The 23489-nt window shown below is 33.1% G+C and overlaps 1 protein-coding gene across 7 annotated transcripts in view; it reads right to left on the reverse strand.

Moving 5' to 3' along the window:
* Positions 1-23489, reverse strand: part of slco1c1 (solute carrier organic anion transporter family, member 1C1) — a 72473-nt gene that overhangs the window by 32792 nt on the left and 16192 nt on the right. For 2 of the 7 annotated variants that reach the window (XM_005164471.6, XM_073946306.1), the window contains exons 1-2: positions 20552-20896; positions 12296-12450 (exon numbers count right to left, since the gene is read on the reverse strand). In XM_005164471.6, the coding sequence (XP_005164528.1) occupies positions 12296-12436 (141 nt within the window). In that variant the 5' untranslated portion in view covers positions 12437-12450; positions 20552-20896. Of the gene's footprint in view, positions 1-12295; positions 12451-20543; positions 20897-23489 lie in introns of those variants that run through there. The other 5 variants (XM_009299972.5, XM_009299975.5, XM_009299973.5 and 2 more) reach the window with 3 other exon arrangements.

Here is a 23489-nt window from a genome sequence, read left to right on the forward strand (position 1 = left end):
ACAAAAAGCGGATTAGGAGAGCTTATGTCACGCTCTTGAATTGAAGCGCAGTGACTTAAGCCTGCATATGAGCCAAACATGAGGAAACATGAGCGTTTGCTGATCATCTGTTGCTCAGGGTTCCGGGAATAAAGAAATCAGCAGCATTCGCAGAGGTTTGTGGGGTTTTCCTGTAAGCGTGAACACTCACTGCACACGAATTAATAATCAGAGATGGACGGAGACCATACTGATGCCTTTTGATGATCAACCCCCCAGCCATTTCTTTTAACTACATATATAAAGAGGATTTTAAATGATTATATATTTAAAATAATGCAATTTACTAAATTTTAACGTAATAAATGCATGCTTGTTAAAAATAAAAGGCCATTTCTGAAATTATTAACAGATCCACAACCAAAAATTATCAATATATTACTGATATATAAATCAAATAAATGCAGGCAAGACATTATGAACTGAACCAAAACTCAAAAATGCATTACAGATTTCTTTAATAATAATATTAATAATGATGGCGATTGGTGATGATGATGATGATGATGACGTTGTTATTTATTTATTATAATTATTTACTATTGTTTATTATTATTATTATTATTATTATTATTATTATTATTATTATCCTAATCACTGATCATAATAATAATTAAATAATTTATTATTGTTTTTATCATTATTATATTTGTACATTTTAACGTATTTATTATAATAATTTATACAATAATAATATAATACTAATAATACTACTACTACTAATAATAATATTAATAATAATGATAATGGTGATACTTATGAGGTTATTGTTACCATTAACAATATTAATCATATGTATTATTATTATTATTATTAAATTATTTATTTATTATAATGATTTACTATTGTTTATTATTATTATTATTATTATTATTATTATTATTATTATTATCATTGATCATAATAATAATTCAATAATTTATTATTGTTTTATCATTATTATATTTGTACATTTGAATGTATTTATTATAATAATTTATATAATAATAATAATATAATACTAATAATAATACTACTACTAATAATAATATTAATAATAATGATAATGGTGATACTTATGAGGTTATTGTTACCATTAACAATATTAATCATATGTATTATTATTATTATTATTAAATTATTTATTTATTATAATGATTTACTAATGTTTATTATTATTATTATTATTATTATTATTATTATTATCATTGATCATAATAATAATTCAATAATTTATTATTGTTTTATCATTATTATATTTGTACATTTGAATGTATTTATTATAATAATTTATATAATAATAATAATATAATACTAATAATAATACTACTAATAATAATAATATTAATAATAATGATAATGGTGATACTTATGAGGTTATTGTTACCATTAACAATATTATTCATATGTATTATTATTATTATTATTATTATTATTAAATTATTTATTTATGATAATAATTTACTATTGTTTATTATTATGTTATAAAAACATTAATTATAATATTTTAAAATTTGTATTTATTTATTATAAATATTTACTATTGTTTATTATTATTATTATTTTTATTATTATCATCATTGATCATAATAATAATTAAATAATTTCTAATTGTTTTTATCATTATTATATTTGTACATTTTTAATGTATTTATTATAATAATTTATATAATAATAATAATAATAATAATAATAATAACAATAATAAAAATGGTGATACTTATGAGGTTATTTTTATTGTTACCATTAACAATATTAATCATATGTATTATTATTATTATTGTTATTATTATTATTATTTAATTATTTATTTACTATAATAACGCATTATTGTTTATTATTATATTATAATAATATTATAATATTTAAAAATGGTTATTTATTTATTATAATAATTTAATATAATACTACTACTACTTTTACTACTAATAATAATAATAACATCAGCCACAGTTAGTCTTATTCAGAATAAGGTAAATGACGAGTACTGGTGTTCATGTAAACACAGATCTACTTCCTGTCATCAAGAATGAATTATTAGACAGTAATAAACTCTCAAGCTCCTGTAAACAATCTGACGTCTGTTTGAAGCACTAAATCAATCAATAGATTAGGCAAGCATGCTGTTTTCACAAAGCCTCAAGAGTTCAGCGTCTGTGTCCTTCATTTAACACAGTTAGCACCGCTTTGTTGTGGGTCACGCAAACCCGTGCTTCATCCACTGGGATGCAACTCACTTTTCAGGAAAATCTGAAGAATCTCTAAGCTACAGAGCGATGCATGCTGGGATTTGCATGAATGAGAAGTTCTAAACTACTCATTCTTTCATTTTATTAAAGCTTAGTCTCTTTATTCATTAGGGGTCGCCACAGCAGAACGAACCACCAACTTATCCAGTATATATTTTATGCAGCCGATGCCCTTCCAGCTGCAACCCAACACTGGGAAACACTCATACACACTCATGCATTATGGCCAGTTTAGTCCATCAATTCCCCTATACCGCATGTGTTTGAACTGTGAGGGAAACTGAAGAAACCCGGAGGAAACACACGCCAACACGGGGAGAACATGCAAACTCCACATAGAAACGCCAAAATTACCCAGCTGAGACTCGAACCAAGCTTCTTGCTGTGAGGCAAATAAATAAATAAATACAAAAACTCACATTTCTGGAAAATCTAAACCATATTTCTGAGCTACAGAGCAATGCATGCTGGGATTTGCAGGCAGAAGTTGAGTATCTAAAGAACTATTATGTAAAAGAGACAGAGAGAGAGAGAGAGAGAGAGAGAGAGAGAGTAAACAGAAGAAAATGTGGCAGAGCACAGCATTCGCTCGTGACGAGACGCTCAGAATAGAAACAGATGACAATCATCTGTCCAAACAACAACACACAACATTACTGAACACACTCACACAACTGCAGCAGTGACTGAGCCATGTGTACTGTTCATTCACTTCACTCTGGTATTAGGTTTATAGTGTATTGTTCCTTTATATATATATATATATATATAATTTTTTTTTTTAAACCATGTAACCTCAAAGTTTAGCACAACACTTAAGCAACTAGCAATAAAATAAATAAATTAATAAATATATATGCAGAAATATCTGAAAATATATCATTTTATTTTATATTTTATTTTATTATATATATTTTTTATTTTAAAATGAATTTTGTTTCTAATTATGTCTAATTATTTCTGTTGTAAGTTCATAATTATGTATTTAATTCATTAATGTTATTTATGTTATTAATGTTATTAATTAAGCATGTAAACTGATTTTATTTCAGTTTAAATTAAACAGAAAATGGATATAAATAATTGTATAATGTTGTATAAATAGTTTTATAGACATTCATTTCATATTTGTGTGTGTGTGTGTGTGTGTGTGTATATGTATGCGTGTATGAGTACATGTGTTTGTGTCTGAGTGTATGATTGTGTATGCATGTTTCTGTCTGAGTGTATATTTTGTGTATGAGTGTGTTTGCATGTGAGTGTATATGTGTGTACATGTGAGTGTGATCGTACATAAGTGTGTATGAGTGTGTGTGCATGTGTGTGTATATACTGTATGCATGAGTATATGTGTTTGTGTGTCTGAGTGTATGTAACAGTGTGTATGAGTGTGTGTGCATGTGTGTGTATATACTGTATGCATGAGTATATGTGTTTGTGTGTCTGAGTGTATATGTGTGAATGTGTTCATGTGTGTGTATATACTGTATGTATTTGTGTACGACTGTAAATGTGGGTATTTATGAGTGTATATGTGTGTATGTATGAGGGTATATGTGTGTGTAAATGTATGTGCATGCGAGTGTATCCACTGTATGTGTGTGAGTGTGTATGTGTTTGTGCATGTGAGTGTAAGTGTGTGTCTGTGTGCATGCATGTCAGCGTATATACTGCATGTGTGTGTGCGTGTGTCTGTCATAGTCTAAGGCTCATCATAAATCTCCAGCTGTACAGTGGCACGCTGCTCATCTGTTTAGATCACATTACACGTGGACACAGTAATCCGAGTGCCGGCCAACAGAAGCACGTGTTCACGGAGGCCCCCGGCTGCTGTTCTGAGATCAGCTCATTCACACTCACACACTCCGCATGAGATCCAGACCTGTCCCGCACCGACACACAGGTCTAAGCTTCACCTATTACATGCTACACATCAACAGGGACCTCTATGACCAGTGGCTGAGTTCCCATTCAAGCACGTCAGTTAGATTTTAGGCACGAGATATGATTCTGACAGCATACATAGAGCAAAATAATACTAGCTTTTGGTAAAGATGGTTAGCTTTAATGTAACTTAAAGCAAAGCGTGATCACTTCAGCTTCAAATAGAGGCCAAGCTGCTGTTTTCATCATAATGTGCTGTTCTCTTTTCGCTGGTTGTGACAATTTTGTCAAATATTTGTGTTGAACTTGTCGAGCTGGAACTCCACTGGAAAGCATAATCGGCTTTGCCATAAGGGTCTCGATGGGTGCAATTACAATACCTTCATTCATCAGATTAGCCACTGTTCCTCATGCGTGCAGATCATTTCTAAAATCAGACCTCAGGCTAAAGCAAAGACTTTGGAAATCAGAGCAGGCCTTCGTAAAGGTTTATATCAGGAGGATTTTATTTACCACACCTCTGCATTGTCTTTCTTGCTGTCACGCTACATTAAACTGTCCCAACGTTGTGTGGGAGTCATGAGTGTTTAAATGCATCTAAAGCATGCTCATTATTTCAGATTATGCTCCTAATATTGGAATACATTTTTAGATTTTGCCAAGCTTATTCATGCATCAAACTGCTTTCTGTCGGCTTATTACAGGTGCATATGTTCAGGGATTTACATTAACACCCGCCAACCCGCCAAATGCAGGTAGATTTCAGCTTTGGCGGGTTAGACAGACAATCCCACTAGCCACTTTGGCTGGTTAAAAACTATTTTTAAATGGTAGTTTTCCTAAAAGCAGGGTCGACAATATAAGGATGGCCCAATATGCGTGCAAATGTAATCTTAGAATCGAGAAGGAAAATAATAGTGATCACGCGAGCAGAAGAAAGCAAGTGAATACCGAATGAGAGGATGATGATCACTCGCGCTAACAGCTGATGTGATGCACGCGACTTCTTAAAACGCGAGCGCGCTCCCGAATCGTGAAGCAATTGTGTCTGAAACAGGTTCTGGAAACGCAAATGTCATCGGTTCTCTTTCAAATAAAGTAGACAAATAGTGATGAACATGCACCCGCAGTCCGGATGCTTTCAAGAGCTCTAAATGTGTCTTTTTGTAAGCAGCACCGGTTGCGTTCACTTTGAACAGATTATTAAATGGCCTAAAGTTAACCGTGAGCATGTGATCATCCTTTTATTATCACACATGGTATGTTTCACCTGCTTTCATTTGCTTTCGGTTTTATTTGCTTTCATTTTTGTTAAAATGGTTTAATTACCTTTTTTTTTACAACATTGCTTTGATGGGAGATGAACTCTCCATTTATCTGCAGTTAACTGGTGATCTGAGAGATGTTTAGCCTCGACAGATTACCGTGCACATTTTTGATACAAGACAAACATTATTTTTTTTAAAAGTCAATTGCTTTTCTTTATTTTTTATGAAATGTTTTGTTAAATAAAAAGTATTGTATGCAGCTATATTTTGCTTGTTTTGACACATAATAAAAATTTGTGGCTAAGAAATAATTATTGTTTCGTGTGTTATAGAAATAAATTTGGTAAATCGTTAATTTTGAGCTCTAAAAAGTCATGTGAAATCAAAACTAATTGCAATATAACACTTCGAAACCATGACTCCTTTGCTCATGCTCATTGAGCAAACTCATACTCGACACACAAAAAGAGAAATGAATTAGGACGCATGTGGACACAGCACAAAATTTAAATCAAGTAATTTCAGCATGTCAACGTCAAATTTATGCATACAAAATATATTTTACCAACAACCAAATTGTGGCTAGCGAAAATGCAGCATGGCTAGTAACATTGGAAAACTACTAGCCACAGTGTCCGGTGATTAAAAAAGTTAATGTAAAGCCCTGCATATATTACATATATTGTGTTCTCACATCACACGAATCTCGTGTTTTACATTTATAATCTATGAACAGCAAATCATTTAACTTACACTTAGAAAACCTGACGATGGCACTGATGCAAGCTGCATTTTTAATTATAATGTGGAATCATTTTCACAGCGTAACACTCAAGTGCTGTTAGAAAGGCCACGTTTTACTTATACTTTCAGTCTTATTTAATTAGACATCTTTATTTGACTTGTACCACATATTTTTGCCTAGAAATGGCACTTTTACTTGAGCATGATTGAGTCGGATTTCTTTTCGCTGCTAATTCACTTACACTTATATACTTATTGTACATAGATATTATGCATTATCATCCACTTGATGAACAGCTATATACACTGAAGAACAGCTGTTACAAACTGCGAATGAAATATTTCTCCAAAACCCAGATGACCTACTCTTTTTAAAAAAATGGCCCTTTCATTGTGCTCATTCCTGCTAAATAATCGCTTCCTAAGCAGCTTTTGCACTGTTGTCTCATGCAAACTTAATCCCAAGCAAAAACAAGCCCCGAATTCTGATCTCCTCCGCATGTGCCAGATCTTAACGTCTAGAAAAACAGTTTATGTCACTAATGAAGCGGCGAGGCTTCCCGAAGTCGGTCATATGGCTGGACAAACACGCTAAACACTCGCTAGTCATTCACGCTTTCAGACCCAGAGGCTCAATGCTTTCTAGAGTCAGCTGATAGACGATAGACTCTTTAAAAAGCATTTAACCCTTTGATGGCTCTGGGACTATCACAGCATTTCAAACTGTGGTTGTGTACATAAATGTGAGCGCTAAGGCTGGGCGATACGACAAAAATCTCATATCATGGTAGAAGTCATGTCATATTATGATGGAAAACCTGAAAACGGCACTGATGTAAGCTGCATTTTTAATTTGCAGGGTATAAAGTGGACTAATTTTCTCGACTTGAGTGCTTTAAGGAGGACCATTTCTAACCAATACTTTAAGCAGTAATTAATTATATACTTTTACTCCACTTGCACTACAAGAAATTGTACTTTTACTTGAGTTTGATTGAGTATGATTGGCTTTCGCTACTAATTTATCATGCATAAAATTAGCACTAAGGCTGGGCGATATGACAGATCTCAAATCATGGTATAAGTCACCTCATATGCTGATAGCGATATACATGCTCAGCATTAATGACTACATATATCAGTGATTATAGGGAATAATCTCTGATGCGTTTAAACAAAACAGTTTTATTAAATAGTCCTATCTATCTATCTATCTATCTATCTATCTATCTATCTATCTATCTATCTATCTATCTATCTATCTATCTATCTATCTATCTATCTATCTATCTATCTATCTATCTATCTATCTATCTATCTATCTATCTATCTATCTATCTATCTATCTATCTATCTATCTATCTATCCATCTATCTATCTATCTATCCACCCATCCGTCCATCCATCCATCCATCCATCCATCTAGTACATAAATATATTGATAGAGAGAGAAAGAGAGTATATGCATAACTTATTATTTATTAAAAAGAAATGGTCAGGAATGTGCATTATTAAAATAAACCAGGCTGATTTTGAATTCTGGTTGACTACAAACACATGAAAGGAAAGTCTACAAAGAGAGGTCAGTCTATGGAAACAATTACATGCTTAAATTATATATTATGCATCAAATATAAATATATAATACCAGAAAATGTAATCTGAAAGGACTGGAACTCTTTCAAAATGTACTAATACACAACTGAAGACAAAAGTCCTCCTGTGGAAAATGTTTAACAGAAAGAAGATACTTTTCAATGCATTTTTAATAAGTTCTAATAACTCAATTCTTTAGTCTTTGACATGATGACAGTGCATAATATTTTAGTTATTTAGCAGGAAACTAGTTTAAAGTGCAATTTATTGGAATGCAATTAAATGCTATTAAAAGAGTGGCTAATAATATTCACCACAGCAGTTTTTAAAGAAAAATAATAATCATAAAAACTATATATAGAGAGAGCGAGACTAACATAAACAATATAATAGGAACATAATAGGAAATACTGTGCATTTCCCATTATAGGAAATATATTGGTGAATATTTAATAAAGTAATTAAAATTTCATATAAAAGCTGATAATTTTGTCTTCAACTGAAACAATATGTACCTTTAATGATAACCACATTTCTGAGAGTAAATATCTCATCATAAAGACCAATTCACCTCCTGAAATAAAGTGTTTGATAATCACTGCATCTTTTTAAATTGATCAGGAGTAAACTTTACATTATAAGCTGGCAGTCATCCATTAATTAATTAATGAGGTTGATTAGACACATCATCAGAAAAAGCGGTTTGTTCATTAGCCAATCAAAATAGTCATTTTTAGGGGGGCAAATAATATTGACCACAGCAGTTATTACTTATGTAATAAATAAATAAATTAATACATAAATAATATATATTCCAGTCAAATAAAATAAGAATAAATAAGACATTCCCCAGAATAAAAATATATTAGGAAATACGGTGTTTAAGACCACTTTAAACAAGTCATTAAAATTACACAGGGAACCTACTGATTTGCAGACAATTGTATAACAACTAGTATAAAATAATAATTATAATAATATGTACCAGTGATGTGCTAATATGCACACCTTTGAGGTAAACAAGATATAACATATTTCTGAGAGTAAATATCTCATCATAAATATCAATTAACCTCCTAAAAAAAGTTCTTGATAATTACTGCATGTTTTTAAATTCATCAGGAGTAAACTTTACATTAAGATCCATAAGCTCAGAGTCATTCATTAACTAGTTAATTAGGCTAACTAGGCAAGTTATGTTAATTAGAAACGTCACTGAAAACAGTCTACAGGTTTGTTCACTAGCCAATCAAAATAGTCATTTTAGGGGTGCAAATAATATTGACCACAGCAGTTATTATTTATGTAATAAATAAATAAATAAATAATATATATTTCAGTTGAACTAAAATAACTAAGACATTCTCCAGAATAAAAATATATTAGGAAATACTGTGTTAAACACCACTTTAATTAAGTCATTACACAGGGAACCTACTGTACTAATTTTGCCTAAAAATGTATAAAAACTAGTATATAATAATAATAATAATAATAATTGTTATTATAATAATATGTACCAGTGATGTCACTGAAAAAAGTGGTTTGTTCATTTGCCAATCAAAATTCTCAATCAAAAAAGGTCATTTTAGGGAGGCAAATAATATTGAACACAGCAGTTATTATATAATTAATAAACAAACAAACAAACAAACAAATAAATAAATAAATAAATAAATAAATATTGCTGTCGAACTAAAATGAATATGAAATTCTCCAGAAGAAAAATATAATAGGAAATACTCTGTTTAACACCACTTTAATTAAACAAGTAATTCAAATTACACAGGAGAGCTACTAATTTTGCCTTCAAATGCATAAAGACTAGTATATAATAATTATAATATGTGCTAATATACACACTTTTGGGGTAAACAAGATGAACGCATATGTCTGAGAGTAAATATCTCATCATAAACACCAATTCACCTCCTGAATAACGTGTTTGATGAATCACAGCATTCACTTTCCACATTGATCAAAGTAGAGTAAAGATCAATGTAAAGTTTACATTATAATCTGGCAGTCTTCCACTTTCACACACGACTGTGAGTCTCACACAGAGAGTTTTGACGTGGCTGAATGGCTCTTCTGTGGCCAAGCTTATGTGTTCATGACAAAGGAAGCGCTGAGCATGACTCTCTCATTATTTACATCGTTAGCCATAATCATCTCATCAGGAGCTCAAAACGCTCTCTGTTCCCAGACCTCAGATTCCACCACAGACTGAAGCTAAATCTTGTTTGGACTCAATGACGTCACAGCGCCGGAGGCCTCAAAGCCTGTTACATGTAAAGCAAATGAACCAGAATCTTCATTTCCAGACATAAACATACAGACAATTGAGGGAATATCGGTATGAGTAGGCAAGATTCTGACGGGTGTCAGGTGTCCCTGCGTTTACCCGGAGACTTTAAGAAATAAAAAAAGGAGACAGAAACTATTCGGCTCTTCCTATTGGCCTTTATGCGTTTCTCTCAAGTGCTGTCGACTACATACATGCCAGTCAGTAACATTGAGTAGGCAAAAGGAAAAGAAAGAGACACTCAAACATCCGTGGCAAAATAAAAATGTTACATAATTGAAATAAAAGAATGATACAGCTGCTGAGCGACCACTACACACTTCTCAGAGCTCGCCAGAGCTGAACTGAGCTCCCATGCATGCTTGCATCTCAAAGGTAAAAGAACCAAAGAAGAAGTCCTCTTAAAGGGGACATTTATACACAATGCATATCAAACATTAAGCGACTGTTACAATATCACAATAATTAACCTCGAAAAGATCAGGGCACCAATGTAACCCCACCGGTCCTACACCACCCAACCCTCTCCGAGCTGGGATCAAATTGGCGACCTTCTGCATGGGAGTTGGTTTCTCTAACAAGGAGGCCAAAGACCAAGACTCAAGCGTCTGTCGCTACAGCACCTTTTTTTTTCAGAGATGGGTTGCGGAAGGGCATCCGCTGTGTAAAAAATGTGCTGGATGAGTTGGCGGTTCATTCCGCTGTGGCGACCCCGGATTAATAAAGGAACCAAGCCGACAAGAAAATGAATGAATGAATGATAACCTTAAAAAAGCAGCGCAATCACGACCAGACTGCTGTTGTGTTTGCGATAAGGAGGGACAAGGCTGAATACAGCTTCTTATTCGCAGCTTCTTATTGACTATCCGGTCCACCTTAAAAACGACGACGCTTACGTTTTTCAGCTTCATGCTCAAGAAAACACACAACAGTTTTAATCTAAGCAGGGGCTTATTATGCGGTCCTGGTGCCATCTTGTGGATAGACAAAGTCAACCGTCTTTGGTCTACTACACTATGGCAGCTTAAAGGCCGCCAACGATCTCTCTCAGAAGTTATAAATATTTGAAAATAGGCACTATTCTTACAAATAAACTGCCTAGTTGCAATCTAAACAACTACATTCTCGACTAACAAAAGCCTCAAAAGTACATTTTGGAGTCTAACAGCAGGAATATTTGTCAAACTGTAGCGTCTCTCTGTTTGTTGCTGGCTTTATTCACCTGCCACTTTATTAGGTACACATTGTCCAACTGCTTGTTAATGCAAATTTCTAATCAGCCAATCACATGGCAGCAAACAATGTATTTAGGCATGTAGACAAGTTCTGAAGGCAAAAGGCGGTCCAACCTGGTACTAGTACCTAATAAAGTGGCCGGTGAGTGTATATGAAGAGTTTTGTTGAAAAACCTCTAAATGCCATCTGAAATTTCTTTCAAAACAAGCATTCTTCTCAACCTCCTATGTTTATTTTCAGTCTTTTCACTTACATGTGAAACTTACATACAACAACATACATGTGAAATTGCTGAACCTACACACAAAAGTCGTAAAATGCGTATTTTGGAAGAAAATGTAAGATTTTTGACATTTAGAAGTTTTTGCATCTGTACTCTTCATATATATATATATATATCTCTTAGTTAAGCCAATCTTATTTTAGTGTTACTTTTATGATGTCTAAGTAGTAGGTCTGAGTTGTATTAGTGTATTCATTATTTAATTAAATGCAAAGCTGACAGAAATGAAAACTGTAGAATGGAGCATACACTAACCTGCAGATTATTCAGTCACAAGAGGGCGCCAAAACCGTAACAAAACAATTGAAAACAGGCAAGCGTTTGGATGCAAGCATATATGGATGTAAGCGTATTCACTGATGGTAGAAGATTAGGAGTACCCAGATGAGCCGGTGTCATTAGTTTTAATGCTTGTTATCTTGAAATAACACACCTTGGAAAGTCAACTGACCAATCAGAATCAAGTATTCCAACCAGCCATGTAATAATGACATATGCAGTTAACTTCAGAATTATTAGCCCCCCGGTATAATTTATCCCTAATTTCTGTTTAATGGAAGAAGATTTGTTTCTACACATTGCCAAACATACAGTTTTAATAACTCATTTCTAAGAACTGATTTCTTTTATCAGAAGAAACTATATTAGAGGAAATACTGTGATACATTCCTGCTCTGTTATACATAATTTGGGAAAAGGGTGCAAAACTTACCTTGAAGCTTGAGCAACAGCGCCGACTGGAGCTTGGGCTGTTTTCCGGTGACCGTCTTTCCTTGTTGGGCAGATCCATCCTCCACAGAAAGATCTCGTTTTCCTTGGGAGATGATGACTCTTTCATGCAGTTCCTTGGCATTTATGCATGCACTCCTGAAAGAGACACAGTTTGCACACGTCATGACATACTGTTCTCTTAGTGTGTTTGATAAAAAAAAAAAACGCAAAGAAAAAAATAAAGTTCTGACTTCAGTTCTTGTGATGCAATTCCCTTCATATAGACTGAGTGAAGTGACAACCCTAAGAATAGCAGCGGAAAGATCAGCTCCCAGGAGAAACCTGCAACTATCTGTGGAGAGCATCTTCTGCTAGAACGTCCTGGCAAGAGTTTCAAAGACACGCATGGAGTCTTGGGGAAAAAAAAAAAGTGTGATAAAATGATTTCAATATTTTTGGCCTGTGGAATAATTGATGCACAATGAATCCGAGAGACCTAGATTCAGATATTTTTATATAAATTAATGCATGACTAACTGTGATTGTGTTACAAATAGAAATGTTTTACCACTTTTGGAATTAAAGTAGAGCTTCAAATGAAGATTATGATCAATTTTGATAAAATTATCTGAGTATTTTTGGCCTGTGGAATAATTGATGCACAATGAATCTGAGAGACCTAGATTCAGATATGTTAATATAAATGAATGCATAACTGATAGTCATTTTGTTGTATAATAAATATGAATGATGTACTGTCTAATTTATTTTATTGGAATTAAAGAAGAGCTTCAAATGAAGATAATAAATTATGATAAATATTTTGGGCTTTTGGAATAATTGATGAATCCGAGAGAGCTGGATTCAAACATTTAAACAAGTTTATGCTTAACTAACTGTGATTTGGGTGTCTATAAATTATGAATGATTTTCCATTAAATTTGCTTTTAAAATAAATAATTTTGAGCTTCAAATGAAGATTACAATAAGTTGTGATAAAATTTATTTAATATGTTTGGCCTGTGGAATAATTTGTGCACAATGCATCCCAGAGTTGTCAATTTAAATATTTTTATATAAATGCATAAGTGCTAGTGAGGCGGCTGTGTAATAAATATAAATGATTTACAGCCTAATTTAATTTTGGAAGTAAATTCAGAAGTAATTAGAGCTTCAAATGAAGATTACAATACATTTTGGAATAATTGATCTCCAATGAATCTGAGAGATATAGGTTCAAACATTTTAATATAAATGTATGCATTTAGTTGTTTAATAAATACAAAAAAAATACAATCTAATTTACTTTTGGAATTAAATTAGAGCTTCAAATGAAGATACACCAGTAGGTGGTGACATATATAATATACACTAATATAGTTAATATTAACTATTCATTCACTTTACTTCGGCTCAATCCCTTTTTTAATCAGGGGTTGCTACTGCGGAATGATTTGAAAACTTATCCCGGGTAAGTTTTACGCAACTGATACCCTTCCAGCTGCAACCCAGTACTGGGAAATACCCATACACACTCATTCAAACTCATACACTACAGCCAATTCGCTTTATTCAATTCCCCTATACCGCATGTGTTTGGACTCGGAGAAAACCCACACCAACATGGGAAGAACATGCAAACTCCTCAAAGAAATGACAACTGACCCGGCCAGGACTCGAACCGGCAACCTTCTTGCTATAAGGCAACAGTGCTTTTAATTGAATTACAGTTTTCTTCATCGTGTAATTGTATTGATAAATTGAACCTTCTTTAGTTTAAATACTCAATTTTCCTGCAAATTTATTTGCATAACAAAAACACAATCACTCTTACCTTCTGAATTGATTTATACACATCTGTTGAATTTATTTACAATATTTAAGGCAAGTAACTTGTACTAAATCACCTACAAAAACATTATTACCTGATTCTAATTAATAACCAACTAATTACACCAAACACTTGACATGACACCATGAATTTTTGCCTCTTTTCTTTCCAGTTTCACAATAGACTAGGTCTGTCATGACATCTGTTTATTGTTGTATGATTTGTTGCACCAAAATATATTGTGATAAACAATATTATTGTCATTTTAAGATCATTTTATGCCACTCACTACAGTATATAATGCCAAAATGACTATATAATAGCATCATAATACATGTACACTCTTCCAAACAACACATCCTATTTTGTTCTTAAGAGTATTTCGTTTAATTATAGTCATTTTAACTATTTAATATTCAGGCATTGCAAGATAAAAAGTTACAGAGGCTGTGATATTTGTTACTAGATCTATTTTCAGTTGTCAGACACTGACATGAGGATATACTATAGTAATTAATAGTAAATACTATAGTGTTCATTGTAACCTGACACTGACATCTCTAATAGAGATAGAGATGTTGCACAGCTGAAATGTTGCTAGAATTGTTTTTTTACGCATGGGTGATATATAGTGCATCACCAAATATGATTGAGTTCATGTCCATGTGTTGAGCAATAAGTCCATATGTAGACTTTAGATGCAAAAACCTCTAAATGCAGTCTAAAATGTTCCTCTAAAATGAGTATTTTCATAAGCCTCATGTGTGTATGTTCAAAAATATCTCTTTTATAGCAAAGAATAAGTTATTTTGCTGGTCTTTAAAGTAAAATATCCCAACATAAGGAGGCTGAGAAAAATGTTCATTTTCAATGGAAATTTTAGTCGGAATTTAGAGGTTTTTGCATGTGAACTCTTCATATATTGGATATTGTGACAGGCCTACTAGATACACTGAATTCAATGAGTTTACTAAAGTTTTTTTAAGGTTGCTAACAATTGATATGGGTTGAATTTAAACAAACAAATTAGATTTAGTATCATTCAACATAACTACCCAGGTAGCAAAGAATTTCTGGCCCAGATTTGGCATAAATCTGGCACAGTAGGCATTCATCCGGCACTGGCATACAGCATGTGGGCCAAACATGCTTCTGGTTTGGCAGAGGTGGCACCATCTTTAAGGTGGCACACGATACTTGGGCCAGATATAAATTGTAGTATTTGGCCCAGATGTTAATATTTGATATGTGAGCCATGTAAGTTTGGTCTATCTTTACCCAAATGTAAAATATCTTTTTATTATTTTCAATTAAAATAATATAAAATCTACCAATCAGGTCACTTCAAGACAAAGCATACCCATAGTGTGCCTAAAGCTAAATAATACATGAGTTTATCAAATTCAACTGCAGTCGTGACACACCAACATATCTGGCCCAGTTCAGGCTCAGTTATGGGTTATTACTTGGCTGAGACTTGGCCGAGATATGGTCCGTGTTTGGCTCTTGTCTAGGTAGGTAGGTAGATTACTTTATTTATACCCGAAGGTAGATTTGGTTTGCAGTCAAGAGTCCTCATCTCACAATCGTGCCACACAAAGCAACTCGCACAGTAACAACAACAAATGCCCATTAAGACATAAAACGTAAACATAATAAATAAATAAATAATCACTTTAAGTGTCCACCCCCCCTCCCCCAAGTAAATATTTAAAATGATCTAAAATATACAAGTCACTGAAACATCTCTGCTTTAGTCTATGCCTTATTTAAATGTCTAATGGCTGCTGGTATGAAACTCAGACTTGGCCCAGTCAGACTTGAAAGTCAACATGAAAGTCAGACTTGGTCCAGTCATGTAGCGTAATTCACTGCGGCATGTGGGCCAAGCAAAAGCTGATCGTGTGGGCCAGAGCTGGGCCGGAGATATTTTGCAATGTGGGTAGTTTGTTTAAATTCAGCAAAAATAAACTATTTGCAACCACTTAACTTAAAAAAAACATTAAATAAATCCAATGAATCATTTTATTTTTGGTGTATGCAATTAAAAATGAAGCAAACTAGTGCCCTTACAGCACCAGCTCCTAAAAACACTCACGAAAACAAATCTATCACACATAAAACTGTCACAATTGGAAAGATTAAATGCCTACAAAGCAAACAAGAGACAAATCAATCAAGCTGAATAAAAAAATGAGGCACAATCATGACAAAAACTATCATCTAAAGTTGAGAAACGTGCAGCTTTATACCTTACACACAACGCAACTTCTATACGTCTATATTTCAAGGTCTCTTGAACATTATGGGCTGGTAATTTAGCTATTCAAGCTCTGATTGTATATTCTGATTGAACTTGATGAGTCCTTGAGCGCAGCCAGTGCAGTAAATGAAACATCAACCTGACTATAAATTTCAGAGGTTGCTTTGAATTCAGAAAATCATCGGACGCACAAAAGCAAGCAACTTCACTTGAAAAAGCACTGCAGCCTTCTTCACAAGCACAGGCTATTTTTCTCCAGTCGTTTAGCAGATGCTTCTTCTACTTTTCTGACTCACTACACTTATCATATTGTGACAATCCCTCTGGAGCAAGCGGAGGTTAAGTGTCTTGCACAAGGACACAAAGTTCATGAATCAGCTCTTCAGGAAAGCAGACACACTATGAGTTTGCCAGCTATCATTTCTGCGTGCTTTTTATTTGTTCTACTTGATTAGGAGTTTAATATCGATTATAAACGGCATCATTCGGCTTCAACAATTCAGTGTTACTGATGAGAAGCAAGCATGCAGCATTTAAAGCTACAGAGACATGCAAAACTATTTTGCATAAATAAAATGCAGTGTATTTATTGTCCACGGTACAAAAAAATCTGCATTAATTAGCAGATTTCTGTATTTTGTGATTCATGTTTTTTAGATTTTCCCTGTTTATTAACAGGGAATTGCATTAAATGACGTCACATTTTTTGAATTGCATTAAATCTCATTAGTACTAAATTACAGATCTTGGTCTTTCTTGCAAAAACTTTTAACCTTCAAAAGTTTGAAGAAGTGACTTTTATGAGCAATTTTAATAGTTTAAAGTGATATGTGGTCTGGGTTGGTGTTGTATATTATGCTATAAAACCCTTGTAATAAACTGCCAGCACATTTTCTGTTATTTCCCAAACAAATTTTCCTCTCTATATGATTATTTTTTATAGATTAAATTATTTCAGACTACTAAAATGTCACTAAAAGTCACTTTTTTAAACTGTAGAGTTGAATTTTAAACACCAAAAGTGGACAGAGCAGAGATCAACATCCCATAATGCAATTTACAACCATAAATAAACCCAAAACACTTGTGAATCACATATTAAGGGCACTATTTTGACGGTCCATGTGCAAAGTGCAAAGCACAGGGTGCAAACGCATTCAGGGCGTGTCAGAATATAGTTATGCTAATATAAGGACAGAAAAATCCGCTTTGTGCTGTGGCGCATAAAGGGTTGAGCTTATTTTCTTAATGAGTTATGGGTGTGATTTGAAAATAAACCAATCAGAGTCTCATCTCCCATTCCCTTTAGGAGTCAGTTGCGTCGCACCATAGTGCATTTGCTATTTACATGACGACTTTGTAAGTGGAAAAACTGAGCATTTCACTAGCAAGAAAACAGTTGAACAGAGCATCTGCAGCGCGAGAATGAGAGATACGACCTCTCGTTATCTACTTTCACTTTCACTCCTGTGGACAGGGAATTTCTTGTACGCACAGACATCAATTAGCCTATAAATAATTAATTTCGTTTATTAAGCGCAAAGATTAGTTTCAAAACTATTTCTAAATTCAGTTCTTATTTCCATCAAACGAATAAATGAATAATAATAACAAAGTGTGGTCAAAAAACTGAGTTATATCCAAATACACATGCTGTGCCCCATATGGTCTGAAACCTGACAGGTGGGCAAATCTAAGCTTGTTTTTAATAAAACAAATATAAATATGGATATAATAAATAATACTGCTAATAATAATAACATTATACAAAAGCAAATTGTTATGAATGAACTGAAAAAGCCTCCCGAGATGAAGAAGGCATGAGTGTGTAGTTTTTATATTTATGTAGGCTAGAAAATAATATGTTTTATGTTTTATTCCTTTATATTAACATCCTACATATATCCATATTATATCCTATATTTATCCTTAATATTTTAATTATTTTTCATATGTAAAGATATTTGCGTATTGCTCTATATCTTGTGTGTATTAAGCAGTGTGTAAGCGAGGCGCACAACTAACACGCTCTGCGCTGGACAATTTTTGTTCTGGTCTATTGAAAAATCTATTATAGTTTCTTAAAATAGCAACGCGTGAGCAATGCGCCTCAACACTCCTTCCTTTTTAGACCAGAATGCCTATATGAGCACAAAAGCATTTGCTATTTAAACAGCGTGGTGCAAAACGTCAAAATGACTCTAGCGCCAAACTGAAACTAGCAAACAACAATTGCGTCGCGCCTTGCGCCACATTGCACCGGGTGTATGATAGGAAAAATGTTGAGTTATTTCTTTACCCAATGACTAAATTAAAAATATTTGGTGCATTGTTGAGTTATTTTTAACCTTTATTAGGTTATTTATTAATAACTCAACCAGTTGGGTTACAGTTTTTTATTTCAACAGTCAACTGATTTAACTGACACAGAACAGCTGTATTAATGTGCGTAGGTAATGCAGTTTATGCATTATAAAGTTTATTTAAACTATAACGCAATAATATTAGTTTTTATTTATCAAATGACCTCTCAGTGTCGTGTCTTTTATATCCGTTTCTCCAGCACTCTTAATTATTGATGATATAAACGCGCTTTATATCCGATCTATATGAAATGGATAAAGCGCTTTCCCTACCTCCCGTGTTCATCTCTGCATTTTTTTTCTTTGTTTGTTTTTTTTGGAGGAAATGATACACATATTTGGGATATCTGGCCAGACTCTAAACTTTAGGACCCAGTGGAGACATTTTTTTTATTTACACAGCCATAATAATAAAATTAATAGAATAGTAAAAGTAATACCAGAATAATAATAATAATAATAATAATAATAATAATAATAATACATTTTATTTATATTGCGCTTTTCTCAAACTCAAAGCGCTAACAAGAGCATCAACACACAGAAGAACATGAAATACACACATTTAATCAAATTTGATTTGATACATTCAATCAAAATAACCCGATGCATCAAATGAAAATAATCCATAGTTGGGAAGGTGCTATAATATTCTATAATTGGGTTATATGCTGGGGTATTTTTAACCCAACTGTTTTAACATAGTATATATATATATATATATATATATATATATATATATATATATATATATATATATATATATATATATATATATATATATATATATATATATATATATATATATAAATTAATATAAAAATATATAAAATGTAAAAATAAATAAAAATATAAAAAATATATAACCAATATTTTTATACATAATTTGAACTTCGAAGTAGATATTTTCCATAAAAAATATATAAAATGTTATTAATAATAATAATAATGCCCAAAATTGCTTTAAGTTATTAATTAAAATCACAAAACTAATTTTCACAAGTATAGTGGGATCTTTAAGCTTGAAAGCAATCAATGTCTGATTCAGATCTTTAAACTTGTTGCATAAATTAGTAAAAAAAACATAATTTATTTAATAAAATTGTATATTTGGTAAACTATTGATTATTTAGTTCAGCAAAATACAGAAATGCAACAAAAGGTCATAAATATTCTTAAAAACAAAATCATTTAGATATCATCAACTGCAGAAGCGCAATACACAAGTTTCCCCTGAATTAAAGCCTATATATGATGTGGCGCATATATATATATATCTATATCTATATACACACATCAGACGCATGAAGGTAAACAGTCTGGTGTATTGGTGTGGATGAGTGGTCATGACAACCAGCGCGCAACTGCGTCTAATTAACCAGCAGTTGATATGAATCCACGAGTGACCACAGATTAAAAAATCCCCAAAAAATAAACACACACAGTCCAACACTGTTGAATGCTTAAAACCCACTGACATCAGCAACAAAACACACCCGTCTCCTAAAAGCAGATGCATGATGAACTGCTGGTTGTTCATATAACTCAACAGTGCGTCATTTATCCGCCACAATAAGTCTGAATCGTCCAAACTAAGCACAAACAGCTACTTTTAACGAGCAGATGTTGGATTTATCTTCTAATAGACACGCGCGCGGCTTTGCGCACCCATTTTAAACCATGTCATGTCTTGTGCGCAATGCATATCCATAATTTGTAAGCAAGAGATGAATTAGGTCAAAACGTCTTGCGTCTGTCTACGTGCGCTTTTTCTGCTATGAAGTAGACGTACCTACTCACCAAACCGCGCGCTCCGTACGCGTATATCCGATCCCGATTGCGTCTGTTATACAATCTATGGATACATAAGAGTCCCCTGTGGTCCAAAACGAGTGTGTTTGGAGCAGATCATGTGTGTGTGAGGGAGAAAAAACTTCCCACAGGCTTGCCGGAGACGAGGAAAAGGCACTTGGTCCTGGAGGTGTTTCCTAACACTTCCACTCACATCCGATTGTGCTGCGTTCGGCTCGATGCGTCCGAACAGTTTAATCTTTTTGACGTCAGTCTTGTAGTTGTATTTTTTCTTCTTCTTCCTGAGAGGTGAGATAGTTTGTTCTGCTTTGAAGCCGCTGGATGGATTGAGCTGAAGCACGTGATTGAGCGCGCACAGTCTCTGGATGATCACATCATATGCGTAAAGCGCGCGCTCATCCAACCTCTCATCGCGGCTTTAATAAAAACAATAATAAAATTACATTTTTTTTTAGGAATTGAATTATTATGCCGACTTTGATTATGTGTTATGTGGAGCATTAAAGAGATAGTACACTTTAGCACGCAGTACGCAGTTTAAATGCACGCACCACACTATTAAACGAATGGAGTTTCAAATCCAAGTGAAATTACACGTGCTTTGAGTCATATTATACTGTATTCAATATATATTGTAGTATTTAGAACTCTGTTAATGCATGCAACAACATATATAGTAGTGAACTGATAAACTGGGTGGCACACTGTACACTGTAAACAATGCAGATTCCACACAACTCATTCGTGTTGTCAGATTTAATAAACACAGCTCAGTTAACTTTAGTTGTTTTTAACAATTTGAATATAGTGACACCATGGCTCAATGGTTAGCACTGTCACCTCACAGCAAGAAGGTCGCTGGTTCGAGTCCCAGCTGGGTCAGTTGGCATTTTAGTGTGGAGTTTGCATGTTCTCCCCATGTTGGAGTAGGGTTTCCTCCGGGTGCTCTGGTTTCCCCCACAGTCCAAACACATGCACTATAAACTAAAACTGGTCGTAGTGCATGAGTGTGTGTGTGAGAATGTGAGTGGGTATGGGTGTTTCCCAGTACTGGGTTGCAGCTGGAAGGGCATCCGCTGTTTAAAACATATGCTGGAATAGTTGGCGGCTCATTCCTCTGTGGCGACTCCTGATAAATAAAAGGACTGAGCAAAAGGGCAATGAATGAATGAATATTAAACAAAGCTGTGCCAAAAAAACCCTAAAGAACTGTGTTGATTCAGCTTATTTTAAATAAGTAGTTTGAACAAGCAGGGAAAAAATATTTGAGGAATAATTTGAGAGCACATAAAAAATAACTGTGTTTATAAGTCATAATATAATGGATAGTATTCATACTCTTGTTTTCACCAAAATACAGAAACCGTTTCCAGGTTTTTTGGGTAAGCAAGTGTTTTATAGTACTTCAGAAATACTCAGAAATGTCTCTGTAGATGTGTTCAAACTATTCTATTTAATTCACCAAAGTCATACAAGTGGCAATTTCACATCTGTCACATCCATAACGAAACTTTTTCCTCATAAATGTGAAAATAATAAATTAAATAAAATCAATCATGTTTGTTCTATAGTAAGCCAACTCTGATCCTTTTGATTATCATTGTTTCTTCTGGGTTGTGCAGTTTAATTCACAGAATTTCTACAAAGTATGTTGTACACTGTAAGACTTTTTTGGTTACATCCATAACGCATGTTTATTTCCCTTATTTAAAGTAAAAAAAAATGTTTACAGATTGATATTTTCTTGGTCCATTAACTCTGGTGAGTTGTTCAGGAAAATATAAACAAAAGTTTCAATATAATATTAACATATGCTTTCCATGAGAATTTATGTTTGGAGTTTTTACAGCAAATGTCACATTCAAAATGTTGGAATTGCATATATATATATATATATATATATATATATATATATATATATATATATATATATATATATATATATATATGTTTTATATTTAAGGAAAATGTTTAATGGAAAAAGTGAAAGAATGGATTTTTGTATTATTAATTAAATCACTATTTTACCACACAAAAAGGAAGTATATATATATATATATTCACAATAAATATTTGATTTATTTATTTATTGTTTATTTATATGTTTGTTATATTTATATATTGTATTATAAAATAGTAAGAACTAAAATGCTATAAAAACATTCATTCATTCATTCATTCATTCATTCATTTTCTTTTTGGCTTAGTTCCTTTATTGTTCGTAATCTTGTTTAGTGTGGTCAGCTGTGGTAGCATCTTTTAATAGGCAAAATTTCTATTTTATTTTTTGCTCTATTTATTGTTACACTCTCTATTATGTGCCTATTGCTGTTACTGTTTTTATGCTCATCGTTTGTTTTTTTTTTCCTCTGTAAAGCACTTTGTGCGGCCTTGTGGCAGTTAGAAATGTGCTATACAAGTAAATTGAACATGAACTTTATTCATCAGCCGAATGAACCGCCAACTTATCCAGCATATGTTTTACGCATGTGTTTGGACTGTGAGAAAAAAATGAACCGGAGCACCCAGAAGAAACCCACGCCAACATGGGGAGAACATGCAAACTCCACACAGTAATGTCAACTGACCCAGCCGAGGCTCGAACCAGCAACATTCTTGCTGTGAGGGGACAGCGCTACCCACAGCGCCACCGTGCAGCCCCACAATAAATATTTTATTCATTGTTTTATTTATATATTTTATATTATATATATTTATTATTTATTTACTATATATATATATATATATATATATATATATATTATTATTATTTAATAAGTGTTTATATATATTTAATAGTGTGTGTAAATGATCAGGAAATCATATTTTTTGGGGGAACGATCCCTTCAGGTACAACTGTAAGGTTTGCATGGTTATAATGAGATCATAAGAACTCTATTTTTCCAGGCTGTTGAACAAAAGTCTG

This window comes from Danio rerio, chromosome 4, assembly GCF_049306965.1.
Source record: "Danio rerio strain Tuebingen ecotype United States chromosome 4, GRCz12tu, whole genome shotgun sequence".
Taxonomy (NCBI): domain Eukaryota; kingdom Metazoa; phylum Chordata; class Actinopteri; order Cypriniformes; family Danionidae; genus Danio; species Danio rerio.